General features: G+C 39.8%; 1 protein-coding gene across 1 annotated transcript in view; it reads right to left on the bottom strand.

The window, feature by feature from the left end:
- The window catches only part of PPME1 (protein phosphatase methylesterase 1), a 61,344-nt gene that overhangs the window by 32,900 nt on the left and 11,141 nt on the right, over positions 1-17,303 (bottom strand). The window contains exons 2-3 of the mRNA XM_004589897.2: positions 761-854; positions 132-224 (exon numbers count right to left, since the gene is read on the bottom strand). Coding sequence (XP_004589954.1) covers positions 132-224; positions 761-854 — 187 coding nt within the window. The remainder of the gene's footprint in view (positions 1-131; positions 225-760; positions 855-17,303) is intronic.

The following is a 17,303-nucleotide window of genomic DNA, read 5'->3' as shown; positions in this document are numbered from 1 at the left end:
GGAATCTAATATATCCCTAACCTTCCTGCATGAAGCAAGATGAGTGAGCACAGAAAAATTCTGGCTAGTTACATCTACTTGTAAGTAAACAATGATTTCACTAATATCCATTTCTACCAGTAATAACTCACTGTGAATACAGCCCAGGATAGGGCAGAATGGCCTCCTCCATGCAGGAGCAGCAGGACTGGACCCTCAGAACCACTCTTGTAAACTCGGAAAGTGTATGAATAGTTAAAGAAAACACACATATTTGTCCACTGAGGTTACTATTTCAGTCATAACAACACAAAAATAAATACTAAAGCACTAATACTGAAAGCTACATGCCTATACTACAAAGCTATAGGCAAAACTACAGGTTTCCAAATTTAAGAGAAACTTAGACACTTCTGAGAAATCAATCTTCTACTTTTGAAGTAAGGAGCCAGGAAGATGTGTTTCTTCACTGGAAAAAAATCATTGCCTTGGTCCTAATGATTAAACTCACTTGCCTGGGGAAACCTCTCCCTGAGCCCTTAAGAGCTATATCAGTTTTAGGAATTTTACATTTAATCATTACCCCATGTATTAGAGAATTATAGCCAAGAAAGACACTGGGCATGGAGTTAATGGACTTACAGGTCATCTGCTGTAGCTATGGAATAACATGAAATAGCAAATAAAGAGCATTTTGAAACCATACAACCTATACACAAGTATACAAGACTTCTTAAGCATCATAAATTTGCTTTAAAAAATTCCACTTTGCAAAGGATATATCTTTGCCAGTTTCATTCTCTACTTCTACATCTTCCACGGACTCAAAGTACTGACTCCAAGGAACAGGGGAAAAGTCTCGCTTTCTTCCAGGGCTGAGGGAACAAAAAGAGACAAAAATTTGAAGCAAAAAAGTTATGCACTGATATGTAAAACCTTGGCCAACAAATGCAAAACATAAACTAAAACAGAAGGAATTTACCACGTTAAAACGCTTTTTAAGTTCAAATGCAGATTTTGCTACAAAATTTAAGGGTAATCACAAACAGATTGTGTGTCTATATACACCACAAAATGCTCTAGTTCCCTCTCACTGTTCATAGCTGTAGGCTCATTCCTATTCTTCAATCCACCATAATTATCACTCTTACTACAATCATTATTTTACATTCCTATTCCTTCATACATTTTCATGCTTGTCATTTTCCAACCAATCAACATATACAATTTTTTCAAAGATTTATTCATTCATTTGAAAATCAAGGTTACAGAGAGGAAGAAGAGACAGACAGACTTTCTATTCATTGATTCACTTTCCAAATGGCCCCAACAGCCAGGCCTGAGCCAGGGAAAGAAAGGACTACGCAGTTTCTTCCAGATCTACAGGGTTGCACGGATCCAAACACATAGGCCATCTCCCACTGCTTCCCCAGGGACAAATACAGGAAGACGGACTGGAAATGGAGCAGTTTGGTCTTGAAATGGTTCCCAAATGGGATACCATCATTGCACCTGACAGTTTTTACCAACTACGTCAAAACACCCACCCCCTCAATCTCAACTGAACTTGAGCTATGGTTATGCAACAAGGTGGAGGAATCCACCATGGTGGGAGGGTTTGGGGAGGGGTGGGGAGAACCCAAGTACCTATGTAACTGTGTCACATAATACAATGTAATTAATGAATTAAAAATAATAAATAATTAAAAAAAAAACCCACCCCCTCAATGCCATTGACTAGAAAGTAAAATGGCAGTATCAATATCTACACCTTTTTTAATGATTTATTTTTATTGGAAAGGCAGATTTACAGAGAGGAGAGACAGAGATCTTCTATCTGCTGGTTCACTCCCCAAGTGGCTGCAAGGGCCAGAGTTGATCTGATCCAGAGCCAGGAGCTTCCTCCAGGTCTCTGAGTGGGTGCAGAATTCCAAGGCTTTGGGCTGTCCTTTATTGCTTTCTCAGGCCATAAGCAGGGAACTAAATGGGAAGTAGAGCATCTAGCATATGAACTGGCACCCATACGGGATCCTGGCACGTGCAAGGCAAGGACTTTGGCCATTAGGCTACCATGCCAGGCCCCAAATAACACATTTTTTAAAAATCCTAATATCTGACATTTGTTCATTGCTCAGTAATAAAGAAAAAGTGTTTCTGTGGAAGTAAACTGAAATATCACCCTGGAAAACTGCTTTGCTTTCCAGTTACACTTGAATTCCAACAGGAAAACTGAAAGCAGAACTTGTAGTTTTACATAATTATCAGTCACTTACAAATCCACCTATGCATATACTAAGTCCAATATGACAACTACAACATGATATGTTAAACATGTTAATGATTCTAGGGATCCAGGCATGAATTTCTGGTACTATGACAAAAGCATTTAACATTTACTGTTTACAACAGTGAGTCATTGTGCCTAATACTACCAGCATGATTCATTTAGTCCATACAGCCTTATCCTCATTTCACAGAAGAAAAAAAAAAATTGAAAAATATAAAGCAATTTTCCTAAGGTCACGCAACTATTAAAGGCAGTGATAAAATTCAAATACACTTTCATCCCTCTCCAAAGTTCTGTTGTTCGTTCCAAAACTAAATTACATCTCAGATTATGCTTCTGAAAAGTAGTAAAGCTTTAGGCCCCAGCATCAGAGGTATTCTTAGCCAAATGTAAATATGGCTGACTTTCCAATGCCACAGGAACTTTCCAAGCTGGCCAGCTGCCAGTCAAAGTGAAATTACTGGGGCCAGCAATGCGGCAGAGCAAGTAAAGCCACTGCCTGCTATGTTGACATCCCACATGGCCAGCAGTTCAAGTCCCAACTACCCCACTTCAGATCCACCTTTCTGCTAAAGCAATAAGGAATGCAATGCAATATAGTCCAGGTATTTGGGCCCCTAAACCCATGTGGGAGACCCAAAGAAGTTCCTGGCTTCAAATCAGTCCAGCTCTGGCCATTACTACGATGTGGGGAGTGAACCAGAACTTAGATATCTCTCTCTGCCTTTAAAATTAAAACAAGACAAAAAGTTACTTCCTATAAAAAGATATCATTAAGAGCCAGCACAGTGGGATATCTGGCCTATTGGCTATGCCTTGCAAGCACCGGGATCCCATATGGGCTTTTGTTCATGCCCTGGATGCTCTATTTCCCATCTACCTCCCTGCTTATGGCCTGGGGAAGCAGTAGAGGATGGCCTAAAGCCTCGAGACCCTGCACCCACATGGCAGACCTGGAAGAAGCTCCTGGCTCTGGATCAGATCAACTCCGCAGTTGCAGCCACTTGGGGAGTTAACCAGTACATGGAAGATCTTTCTCTCTCTCCTTCTCTTTGTATCTTCTTCCCTTCATTTCCAATTAAAAAAAAAAAAATTCCTGAGACAACAAGCTCCACTTCTAACTTCATTCTGGAAAGGGAAAAGCTGGAGTTCCAGTAACTACCTTACTTAAAACTATATAAATGAGTAAGTCTAACTCAGTTAAGGAGTGAATAATTCTGCATCTCCAATGGTTGCTTGTACCCACAGAGATGTTCCAGTGTAACTCCAATACCTCATTTTGAATATTTTTATCCTCCAAGTTATCAGTTAATTAGACATAAAATAGGTACCAAAGGCAAGTGTTGTGGTGCAGTGGACTAAGCTGCTGCTATGAGTCTTGGCTACTCAGCCTGCCATCAAGTTTTCTGATGACTCAAGTACAGGTTTGACTGCTGAGGCCATCTGGGGAGTGGACCAATGGACTAAAGTGCATGTGTACTGTCACTCTGCCTTTCAAATAAGTAAATCTTTTTTTCAAAATTAAAATTAAAAAGTACAGTTAAAATGATACAAATATTCAAAAAAGGAAACATTCCAATTTGTTAAGACATTTCATATGGGAAAGAAATGACATTTAAGCTGCGTGCCATAGGACAAGGATGATTTGGACGTTAGAAATACAGAAGGATAATGAGCAAGTATAAAGAATGGGAGAGAAAACAAGTATAAATAATGATCCAGTACAGTGACTGTCCTAGGGGACATTGAAAAAACAAGGAGCTAACTGGAATGAGGCAGAAACAAGCAAACATTTTGAAATTCAAAATGAAGGACACAACTCAAAGTAGATAGTAGAGAAACAATGATATTAAATACAACTTAACTAAATGGGGAACATATACAACGTTTTCCTGTTATTCTTGTGTGTATGGTCTTTGGAGGGGCCCAAAACCAGAGAGGGTCTCAATGGTATCAGAAACAATGAGAAGCCATTAAGATGTATTATTATTATGGTACATGAAAAGATCAATTTGATTAAAGGAAATGATTCTGGGGAGAAAAATAACATTGGAAGACCTGGCCAGGACAGGACAGGAGCCTAAAATATAATGGAGTTTAAAAAGGGGGAAAACATACAGACATTTGAAAGTTCAACTGAGGGGGGACGCTGTGGTGCCGTGGGATAAGCTGTTACCTGCAATGCCATTTCTTCTGGGCTCTGGTTTGAAGTCTGTTGTTCCCAATGTGCCTGGGAAGCAGATGACCCAAGTGCCCCTGATACCCACATGGAAGACTTAGATAAAGTTCCTGGCTTTGGCCTGGCCCAGCTCCAGCAGTTGAGGACATTTGTACACTGAGTCAGAGAATGGAAGCTCTTTCTGTCTCTCCTCTGTGTAACTGCCTTTCAAACAAGTAAGTAAATCTTTAAAAAAAAAAAGTCTTAAAGTACAAGATATAAAATGACTGACAGTAGACTCAATATCAAGAGTTCCAACGTAACAGAGAGACTAACTCATATACTTCGTAAATATAAATCTACTTTAGGTAGCAATACATTATTTTAAAGATTTATTTATTTTTATTGCAAAGTCAGATATACAGAGAGTAGAGACAGAGAGGAAGCTCTTCCGTTATAACTCCCCAAGTGGCTGCAAAGGCTGGAGCTGAGCCAATCCGAAGTCAGGAGCCAGAATCCTCCTCTGGGTCTCCCACACAGGTACAGGGTCTCAAGGCTTTGGGCCATCCTTGATTCCTTTCTCATGCTGCAAGCAGTGAGGTAGATAGGAAGTGGGGCTGCTGGGACACAAATCAGTGCCCATATGGGATTCCAGGCGTGTAAGGCAAGGATCTCAGCTACTACGCTACCACACCGGGCCCAATACACAACATTTTCATGTCACAAAAAAGGTTTTTTTTCCATGTGATAATTAATGCTGCCGCATGAAAGAGTTTGGCAAAGAAGGAAAAATTAGTGTTATGAGAAATCTAAATCCTGCGAATTTGCCTATCATGTACACTGAATGTTTAATGGTCACTATTATCACAATGATGTTCAGACTATAATGACATGAATACTCAATCCAGAAAAAAGATGTCTGCACATATACACTAAGATTCCAAACAGATTTAAGAAACCCATCTATGAATCCCAAATTAAGAACTCTCAGCTCACACTCTGACCATAACCTATTTCTAGCAGAAAGAAAAAAAAAGGAAGCATGAGCAGTCTTAATAATTCATAAATTTAGTTTCCATTTGTTTGTAAGGTTTATTTTCATGATATAGTTCTACCTTTATCAGCTGCTGACCTTGGGCAAGTCACGTAACTTCTTTAGCTGAATAGTAACTTTATAGGAGTGGTTATGAAGATGTACTTAGCTTGGTGCCTCAATAAACCTTTTTATTACCATCATTAAATGGCTTTTAATAAACATAATCCCCCTTACTTAATCCTAACAAAGTTTCCAGTAAAAGGAACTGGGACACTACAAAACTGTATTAAGAGCATGTATACCAGTGACCCACTGGATCAAAAATGTCTCTTTTTCCCCCTTCCCTCCCCTCCCCTCCGCCATTACTCTATAAAATAAATAAATCTTAAAAATACAACAAAGTGGGTTCTTCCAGATAATTAAGGATAATCTCTTTTGAGATTAGCTGACCAATCTTATCTCCATCTGTAGATTTAATTGCCCTTTGTATATAAAATAATATTGAGAGGTTTCAGGAATTAGGACTTCAGTATCTTTGGGCTGCTTTTTCCCACCTGCTACTGCTTTTTAAGATCTATTATTTTAGAAAAATAGAGCTACTGAATCAAACTTAATACTGCTACGTTAAAAAATCAATAAGAACAAAAAATAAAAAAACAAAACAAAAAGACTGTTACATTAGGTATGTGTGCTAAAATATCTAGTGCAAAGTCCTAAAAAATCCACTTAAACATCATGAAAACAAATGGAAGCCAAATACAAGGTGAATTAATAAAAAAAACTAACCGGAGACTCGCAAGATGGCTGACATAGGAGGAAGACTGTGAGGGAGCTCACAGACAGAGAGGGCTAGAATGCGACAAAAGCGTAAATGGAGCAGCATAGAACTACAGGGAGAAGAGCGTGAAGTTCCCTGGACAGTGTGGAGGCAAAAAAATCCACACAACTCGGAAGAGCAACCAGGGAAAAACAAAACGAAGGGCAGGGAAGATGACTTTCCGCTCCTGACCTGCTGAGTCACCTTTGAGTGCAGATGTTGAAAGCCGCCGACCCACCCAAAGACACTGTGGCCGTGAGGACCGGCGGTGACTGGGACCCGCTGGCACCTGCTCACCCTGGTCGCCAGGACCCCCCAGGACCTGCGCCCGCTGCGGACATCAGGACCTGGAGTCATCGGGACCCGCCGGCATCCGCCCACCCTGGTTGCCAAGCCCCGCCGGGACCTGCACCAGCCGCAGCCTCCAGGTTCCATCCACCTGCACCCGCCGGGACCTGCAACGGACGCAGTAGCCAGGAGACGCACCCGCGGCGAGGGTTCCCACCAGAGGAAGAGGCAGACTGCAAGAACCTGAGGTTTGAGTGAATTGGATGGGGACAGTGGTGGGTTGGAGGCTCCGGGAGTTGGTCCCCCAGGGGCATGCACAGAGCCTGAACACCCTTGGTGCTCATATCCCCTCTCCTCCCCCCCCCAGACTCCAGTGTCTAGGGACACCGGACGAGTGCCTTGAAACTGCCAAAACTGTGTCTGGGAGGTGATGCACAGTGGTCCTGTGCGCTGAGGAGAAAGGCAAAAGGCACACTGAATACTCCCTCGTGCCTTTGCGGTCTGGCACTCAGCTGGGCGGCGCTATCCCACAGGAACCCAAGCACGCCTCTGGGCTGGGCAGTCCCATGCTAGCGCTGGGGTGGGCGGGCCTGCGCAGGAGGTGCTTCCAGAGAGCACCTGGAACACCCCACGCCCTATAGTCCCGTGCTTGGGAGACATACCAGAAGAGCACTGCGGACCCGCGTGCAGGAGGCGTTCCCAGAGAGCACCTGGAACCTCCACGCCCTGCAGTCCCTGGCACTGGGGACACACCGAGAAAGCACCTAGAATCCTCTGAGCTCTGTGATCCCGCGCACAGGGGGCGCGCACAGGGAGTGCCTTCACTCCCCCATGCCCTGTGGTAGCATACCTGTAGGGGACGAGCTGAGAGTGCGCTTCGAATCTGCTGGGCCCTGGAAGTGGCGCCCTGAGGTCCAGGGTTCTGGAGACGCACCAAAAGTGCCTTGAAAATTCCCACACCCTGCTACTCCACGCCTGCAGATTCCGATCTCTACAGGATAGTGCTTGGAGACCCCTCAGCACACTGGTGCCTACGTCTCTCAAAAAAGAAACACTAACACAATGGGAAGAAATACCAGAAAAGGTAATGATCCAGATGAGAGAGCCAACACCCTACCAATAAAGGATCAAAAGCCAACGTCTATTTCGGAGATGCGAGATGAAGACATAGAAGATCTACCAGACAAGGAATTCAAAAAAATAATGTTAAAATATGTCAGAGACAATGAGAAGAATTGGGAGGACTTCAAGGAATTCAAGAACCACATAGCCTCAGAAATACAACAAATGAAAAGTAAAATCCTTGACTTAGAGCACAAAATTGAGAGCCTAACCAACAGAACAAATACAGCAGAAGAGAGGATCTCTGAAACGGAAGACACACAAAACGAACATACCCAGTTCATTAAACAGCTGGAGACAAGTCTGAACAAAGCCAATAAGACCATACAAGAAATGAAAGACAACCTCAGAAAATCGAATATTAGGATTATTGGCCTTCCTGAAGGAGCAGAAAAAGAGTCAGGAATGCAAATGGTGCTCGATGAAATTATACAGGAAAACTTTCAAAACACTTGGAACATGAACCCAGCCCAAATCCAGGACGGTCAGAGGACTCCCAGCAGATATGACCCAAACCGATCTTCACCCAGACATATGGTGCTCAAGTTCCACTCCAACGAAGACAAAGAAAGAATCCTAAGACAAGTACGAAGCAGAGAAAAGATCACATACCGGGGAAAACCAATCAGGATCACTGCTGACTTCTCTGAAGAGACTTTACAAGCAAGAAGAGAATAGACAAAGATCTTCCAAATCCTGAATCAGAACAACTGTCAACCAAGAATATTGTACCCAGCAAAGATCTCATTCGTATTTGAGAACGAAATCAAATACTTTCACAGCAAAGAGAAATTAGAAGAATATGCCAGCACAAAACCAGCTCTACAAAATCTCCTTAGAAATGCACTAAATCCAGAAAAAAAGGAGGTGAATCATAAGCAAAGATGGCAAACAGGAAGGTCTCCCCACTAAAGTCCACACAAGGAAGGGCAATTACACAGATATCAACACCCACAAAAACAAGTATGGCAGGGCAAAATCACAACCTCTCAATTTTAACTCTAAACACAAATGGCCTGAACTCACCAATCAAAAGGCATAGATTAACAGTATGGATTATCAAACAGCACCCAACTATCTGTTGCCTACAAGAGACACATCTAACCAGAAGAGATTCGAAGAAGCTGAAAGTGAAAGGTTGGAAACAGATATTTCATGCCAATGGACGAGAAAAAAAGGCTGGGGTAGCTGTCTTAATTTCAGATGATGTGGACTTCAATCTGACACACATCAAAAAGGACAGGGAAGGACATTATACATTGGTGAAGGGACTGATCCATCAGGAAGTAATTACCATTGTGAACATATATGCACCAAATTCAAACGCACCTAGCTACGTGAAGCAATTACTCACGGACTTAAGGGGAGACATAGATATGCACACAATAATAGTGGGTGATCTTAACACCCCACTAACAACAATAGACAGATCAACAAAACAAAAACTCAACAAAGAAACAACAGAGCTCATACAAACAACAGAACAACTGGACTTGGTTGACATTTATAGAATTTTTTACCCTAAGGCCACAGATTATACATTTTTTTCAGCAGTGCATGGCACCTTCTCCGGGATCGACCACATGATAGGACACAAAGCAAACCTAAATAACTTCAAAAAGATAGGAATCATACCATGTACCCTCTAAGACCACCACGGAATGAAACTGGAAATCAGCAATTCAAAATGCCCCCAAGAAATACAGAAACTCTTGGAGGCTGAACAATATGCTATTAAACGAACAATGGATCAGAGAAGAAATTAAAGATGAGATCAAAAAATTTATGGAAACCAATGAAAACTCTGACACAACATTCCAAAATTTGTGGGACACTGCCAAAGCAGTGCTACGGGGTAAACTCATCGCAATTGGAGCTCATGTCAAGGCCCAAGAGAGGCGCCAAATACAGGAACTAAACACACACCTCCAGGAATTGGAAAAACAACAGCAGAAGAGCCCCACACACAATAGGAAACAAGAAATCATCAAAACAAGGGAGGAAATCAACCAGATAGAAATAAAAAAAAACCATACACAAAATCAATGAATCAAAAAGCTGGTTTTTTGAGAAGATAAACAAGATAGACACCCCACTGGCCCGACTGACAAAGAAAAAACAAGAGAAGGCAAGAATTAACAGCATCAAAGATGAAAAAGGCAACATAACAACAGACACCGCATCCATTAGGGCCATAATTAGAAATTACTACAAAGCACTATACTCCATCAAATCAGAAGATCACCAAGAAATGGAAAAGTTCTTAGACTTCTACGACCTGCCAAAACTTAGCCCAGAGGCAACAGACAACCTGAACAAGCCCATAACTGAAGTAGAGATTGAATCAGTGATTAAAGACCTCCCAACAAAGAAAAGCCCAGGCCCAGACGGCTTCACTACAGAATTCTACAAAACATTCCGAACAGAACTGACCCCAATCCTCTACAAACTCTTCAAAACAATAGAAAAAGAGGCAACCCTTCCAAACTCATTCTATGAAGCCAACATTACTTTAATCCCAAAACCAGACAGAGAACTAACAGAGAAGGAAAACTACAGACCTATCTCTTTGATGAACATTGATGCTAAGATTCTCAACAAAATCCTAGCCAACAGAATTCAAAAACACATCAGACAGATCGTTCATCCAGATCAAGTAGGATTCATCCCTGGAATGCAGGGATGGTTCAACATTCGGAAATCCATAAATGTGATACACCACATCCAAAAACTGAAAAACAAGAATAACATGATAGTATCAATAGATGCAGAAAAAGCTTTCGACAAAATCCAACACCACTTCCTACTAAAAACCCTAACCAAGGTAGGCATAGATGGAAAAATCCACAACATAATTAAAGCCATATATGAAAAAACCAACGCCAGCATCATACTGAATGGAGAAAAGCTGGAACCCTTCCCACTGAGATCTGGAACAAGACAGGGATGTCCACTTTCTCCACTACTATTCAACATAGTCCTAGAGGTACTCGCTGAGGCCATAAGACAAGAAAAAGAAATCAGAGGAATCCAAATGGGAAACGAAGAAGTCAAACTCTCACTATACGCAGATGATATGATTCTTTATGTAGAAGAGCCAAGAGACTCAATACAGAGACTGCTAGAACTTGTACGAGAGTTTGGTAGAGTGGCAGGGTACAAAATTAATGAACAAAAATCAACAGCCATAGTGTATGCGAACAGCCCCAAGATGGAAAAAGACTTAACCAGCAAGATACCATTCAAAATAACAGAGAAAAGTATGAAATATCTGGGGATAAATCTAACCAAAAATGTAGGAGACTTACTTGAAGAAAACTACAAACTACTTAAAAAAGAAATTGAACAAGACCTCAAAAGATGGAGTAACATCCCACGCTCCTGGATAGGTAAAATCAATATCATTAAAATGTCTATACTGCCAAAAGCAATATATACATTCAACGCAATTCCAATCAAATTGCCCAAAACATTCTTCATGGAAGTGGAAACAATGATCCAAAGGTTCATCTGGAAACACAAAAAACCACGGATAGCTAGAACCATCCTGAAGAACAGGAAGTTAGCAGGGGGAATCACAGTTCCGGACCTCTGGACATACTATAGGGCAGTGGTTATCAAAACAGCCTGGTACTGGCACAAAGATAGAGAGGAAGATCAATGCAGCAGAATAGAAACACCAGAAGGGAACCCACACAGATACAGCCAAATAATCTTTGACAAAAAGACAAATGACAATCCAGGCAAGTGGGAAGGTCTGTTCAATAAATGCTGTTGGGACAACTGGTTAGTAGCCTGCAGAAACAAAAAAATAGATCCACATCTCTCACCATACACTAAGATCAGATCTAAATGGATAACAGATCTAAACCTACATCCAGAAACCTTCAAACTTTTGGAAAATGTTGGAAACACACTGCAACACTTAGGGGTAGGCCCTCACTTCCTAAAAAAGACTCCAAATGCAGTAGAAATCAAGACCAAAATAAACAATTGGGACCTCATCAAACTAAGAAGCTTCTGTACAGCTAGAGAAACAATCAACAAAGTAAAAAGGCAACCCACAGAATGGGAGAAGATCTTTGCACACGACATAGGTGATAGAGGGCTGATCTCCAGAATATACAAAGAGCTACAAAACAACCAAAATGTCAAAACAAACAAGCCACTCAAGAAATGGGCACGGGAAATGGGCAGACACTTCACAAAGGAACAAACCCAAATGGCAAATAAACATATGAAAAAATGCTCAAGTTCCCTGGCAATAAGGGAAATTCAAATTGAAACATCAATGAGGTACCACCTAACGCCAGTAAGACTGGCCCACATGAATAAAAGCACCAACAACACTTGTTGGCGAGGTTGCGGGAAAAGGGATCCCTACTCCACTGCTGGTGGGGCTGCAGGCTGGTACAGCCTCTATGGAAATCAGTATGGAGAATATTCAAACAACTCAAATTCAACATACCGTATGATCCAGCAATAGCACTCCTAGGAATATATCCAGAACACTTGTTTTATGAGAAACCAACATGCACTCCTATGCTCATAGCAGCACAATCAGTAATTGCAAAAACATGGAAGCAACCAAAATGCTCATCAACAGAGGATTGGATAAGAAAGCTATGGTTCATCTACTCCATGGAATACTACTCAGCTATTAAAAAAAAAAAAATGCAGTTCTTTGTGGCCAAATGGGCCAAACTGGAAACCATAATGCTAAGGGAAATGAGCCAATCCCAAAAGGTTAAATACCACATGTTTGCCTTAATTTAAGATGATATGATGTTATGTATAACATGTTATGTTTTGAATGTTATATGTTGTGTATAAACTAAAATTGAAGTATAGGTGAGGTGGTCACAGAAGGTGGCTGGGAACTCGCATTTACTTTTAACATATTGGCCACTCATTACTATGTCAATTAATTCCATAATGATGTAAATTTTTGCTGATGGTATGTTGGAGCTTTCAATTGACTGGGATGATACTCTGCTGGCTCTGTCTTCAGACCAGAGAGGGTATACCTAAGAAGCCGTTGAACTTGACTGGACAATAAGATGCTGGACTCTATGTTTGGTATATGCTTGCAATGGGGGAATCTCAACTGAACTTGAGCTGTGGTTATGCAACAAGGTGGAGGAATCCACCATGGTGGGAGGGTTTGGGGAGGGGTGGGGAGAACCCAAGTACCTATGTAACTGTGTCACATAATACAATGTAATTAATGAAGTAAAAATAATAAATAATTAAAAGAAAAAGAAAAAAAACTAACCATATTTTTATGGATTTGTAATGACTAATCCAAAGAGGAATTTAAAAACAAGTCAGAACAATTAAGAACAATTAACAAAGAAGAAATTAAGAACAAGAAGAAATTAAGAGCAGCCCTGAGAAGAAAAATAAATACTTGGCAATTAAAAAAAAAAACTTATCTATTAAAAACTATACAAACATTGCTGAAAAAAATTGAAGACAACATAAAAAGGAATCATTCTATATGCTCAGATTTGAAGGCTTACTTGAAGACTTAATATTCCCCACATTGAAGAAATTGACAAAGTTGATCCGAAAATTCATACGGAAATTCAAGGTATCTATAATTTAAATAGCTTTAAGAAAAAAGAAAAAAGCTAGCGGTCTGACACATGTTCCAATTTCAACTTACTATAAAGCTGTACAAATCAAAAGACACTGTAGTACTTACTGGTATTCAGATATACAAATCAATAGTACAAAATAAATGTTTCAAAAATAAACCCATACATTTATGGCAAACTGGTATTTTGATAATAGGTGCAACATTATTCAACAGGAAAACTGAAGTGTTCAATGAACAGTGCTGGAACAACTGGACATCCATATGCAAAATAATGAACTTGAATCCACTGCTCATATAATACACAAAAACTAACCCAGTTACATCTAACAGCTAAAAACAAAAATTCAGACAACAGGTCTTGGCCCCCTTTCAGAGGGATCTAGTACCTACAATGCCTAGGTCTTTATATGGTTGTGATAGAGATTGGTTTTCTCTTTCCTTCTTTGTAAATATTTTCAGTTTTCTCTTCTCTGATAAGTAAGTTAATATTATCAAGTTATGGTCTTCCTAAAATTTCTTGGTACTCATCTTCCCTCTTTATACTTTGGTTTGTTCCTGTTTCTAAATTATTTTATTATAATTTAATGAGGTTAGGGGAAAACATGGAGATAAACACATAAATTAATGTCTATGCTACTCTTTTGTGGGTAACTATTAAATCTTTGTTTTGCAAATGTGAAAATTAACACCAAGGAAGGCTATATAACTTGTCTAAAACCACAGGAAAGGTTTTAGAATGAGAATCTGATTTCAGAGCCACTATTAGAGTAATAGTAGATTATCCATTCTTGAAATCATCAAAGCTGACAATTAAACCCCAGAAATCCCAAGAACAGGTGGCATTAGATTGCCATAAGGCTAGTAATGAGAGAGGACCTTGTGGAGAGCTTGAGCACCATGAGGACTGAGAAAGTCAAGATACACAGAAGTCAAGGTTTACAAAGTGTGATGATAATTATAGAAAGGAACAGAAGGATGAAGTTAGAAGGATGAAGTGAGAAGGAGGAATCAGACCACTCTCAGGTTTTTCTGATGCCATTTAAAGGAAAAGAACACTAGTGTGCGTTTAATTTTTTAAAGTTCAAACTTATTAAATTCTCATTTACCATGTGCTTGCAAATCATAGTTCCTAATCTTAGTACTTCCCTGTGATTACTTGTTAGAATGTTAAATCATCTCATAATTGTGCATCACAGAAACCAAAACCAGAAACAGTAGCATTTCACAGAATGTTCTGCACTACCCAGAAAAGGATACTTACTGTCCAATATAATACAATATATGACTTCAAGCAAATAAAAGAAACTATTTTGTTTAAACCCATTTTCAGATAAGATTCTTAGTCCATGGAACTTCCAACATGCTGAGTCAGATCACATAAAAATACAGTTTGCTTAAAAGTGAGGATAAACACAAACTGCCGCAAGTAAAAAAAAAAAAAAAAAAAAGGTAATTTTGCAGCTTTGGTAATCAAGAATTCTACTTTGCCTAATTGTTTTTTCTAGAAAAAAATTATTTTGGAATTTTAGTTCTACCAGTTATTTAACATGGGAATAACATAATGACTTCTTTTTTCCAAAAACAGAGTATAGAGGAAACTTGACATATTGCCAACTTTTCTAAAATAATCTGGGCAAAACACATCCTTGGGGACACCATTAATGAAAGGTTATGAGGCTTTTTTAATAGAGGAAAATACCTACCTAGGCTTTTTGATTTTTAAAGGACTAATTATAGATGTTCAAACTTATAATCAATCAGTGTGGCCTTAGTGAGTAAACAGAATTTGTGTCAAACATTGTACTGCCACAACATGACGCAAGCAAGAGCGCTGACAAGCAAACAAGCAGGTATGGAGTCAGAGTTTGGAAAGCAACGCAGTCCATATAGAAGCCATCAACGAAGTCACCTGAATGTCATGATGATTTAGAATAAAAGAGATACTCTGTAGGCAAACATTAAATATCTTTAGGGCAATTATTATATAGCTTCTTTTCCGTCACAACTGGCACATATAGCAACTACTTCAATTCAAATTCAATTAAAGAGACATATGAGTATGTCCTGTAGGGGACATGTGTTTCCCAGGGACTACAAGATTTAGCAGTCCCAAAGTTCCCACTAAAATGTATTCCTTGCCTGCAAGGAGTTGATGCACACTGCAGAGGACAAAACAGTCTATGTTACAGAAACAAGCCAGGGCAGCTCACAGATGGGCCATTAAGTCTTGCTCGGGATACACAAAAGGGTGCAACCAGGTCAGGGAAGGATTCACAAAGATACCTGATAGGAAGCTGCTACATCAAATGGTATAAAACCCCAAAGTACAACTGATGGCATCTCGTATGTACAGGGTTTTCATCTACTGACAAAACTCTGGTACTTGCTTAGTCATATCTACTTAATTGTGAACTTTTAAATAATCTTGTTTACTTGCTTCAAAGTGATTAGCACACTGGAACTCAAACATATATTGAGCTCACATATAGATGTAGTGGAAATCTGACTTTTCCAGCAGTTTGAAACTGTTGGAGGTAAATGGGAGGAAGGAGCCATACACAGTTGCTTTACAAGTGAGATTTTAAAACTGTCATTATTGACAACACAAAAATTACTGTGTGCTCTATTACATTCCTCTGAGTCCATATTTTCATCATCTGCTTTTATTAAGAAAACAGGCTGTTGTGAGATAATATTTAAATGATGCTTGTAAAGTATAATTTTAAAAAAGTTCATGGAAAATGAGTAAAAGGAAAAGCACCATGCATGATTTCAAAAATTCCCTATCCCAAAACAAACATTTCATTCTGTTTTTTTTTTCCACAAACTTGAGGTACTTTTGTTTATATGCCTACCTTACTGCATTTATTTCTCCCTTCTTTCATGAAATCAATATTTGCTGGAGCATAAAAACAATGGTTCACTGCTTGCTGTTCCTCTTGCTAAGATCAACTGAGGAACAATGGTTCAGGTCAGGCTTGAGAGTGGAGTTATCCAGAGAACTTGCCATTAGTTCATGATGCTGTTGATAACCAGCGGAAAGTGTAGTTCAGAATTCCCAAGAAGCAACTTTTAGAAACTCTGCACTATAAACCCATTTTTAAGTTAGAGTATCTCTCTACTAAATGATTTTTACTGAGTGCTGGCAAATTAGAGTATTTTTAAAATAGATTTTGTTTTTATTAGAAAGTCAGATATACGAAGCGGAGGAGACACAGAGAGGAAGATCCTATATCCAATGATTCACTCCCTAAGTGGCCACAATGATCGCAACTTTGCCAATCTGAAGCCAGGAGCCCAGACCCTCCTTGAGGTCTCCCACGCGGGCGCAGTGTCCCACAACCTTGGGCCATCTTCAACTGCTTTCCCAGCCACAAGCAGGTAGCTGGATGGGACGCAGAGCCACTGGGATTAGAACTGGAATTCCATACAGGATTCCAGAGCATACAAGGCGAGGACTTTAGCCACTAGGCTATTGCACCAGGCCCAGAAATTACAATATTTTACTGGAACTCTATAGTTTATACTTTCAGACTTCTCTGTCCTGACCCAGCCTTTGCTGCTGTGGGGGCATTTGGAAAGTGAATCAGCACAAGGAAGATTCCACTCTGCTCCTCTTGCTTTCCAATAAAATAAAAAAAACTACAACATGTTATCATTCTGGGTATACAAACGAATGTATCATAATGCATGATACATTTCCATGATGCAGCTTTCAATTTAAATAATAACTCCATACATTTACCATCTCATTTTGTCCTCAAAAGTTTTCAGAGGCTAGTATCAACCACTTTAAAAATAAAGTCAAGGTTGTACCACTTCAATGGATAAGTAATGTAGTTTTTGGGTTATTACAAAGCAGAACAAGTATAGAAATGGTATTCTTATGGTATTGTAAACTGTCCTGCAGGCAAGTGTAGTCCACCACGTACTTCGGTATGGGTCCTTGATTTGAGAATGATTTTTACATTTTTAGATACTCTGGTTTCTCTTCAGATCATATAAATCTTTGGC

Source organism: Ochotona princeps, chromosome 4 (genome assembly GCF_030435755.1).
Source record: "Ochotona princeps isolate mOchPri1 chromosome 4, mOchPri1.hap1, whole genome shotgun sequence".
Classification (NCBI taxonomy): domain Eukaryota; kingdom Metazoa; phylum Chordata; class Mammalia; order Lagomorpha; family Ochotonidae; genus Ochotona; species Ochotona princeps.
Note: the sequence above shows the minus strand (reverse complement) of the source record. Positions and strands in the feature narration are given on the sequence as shown.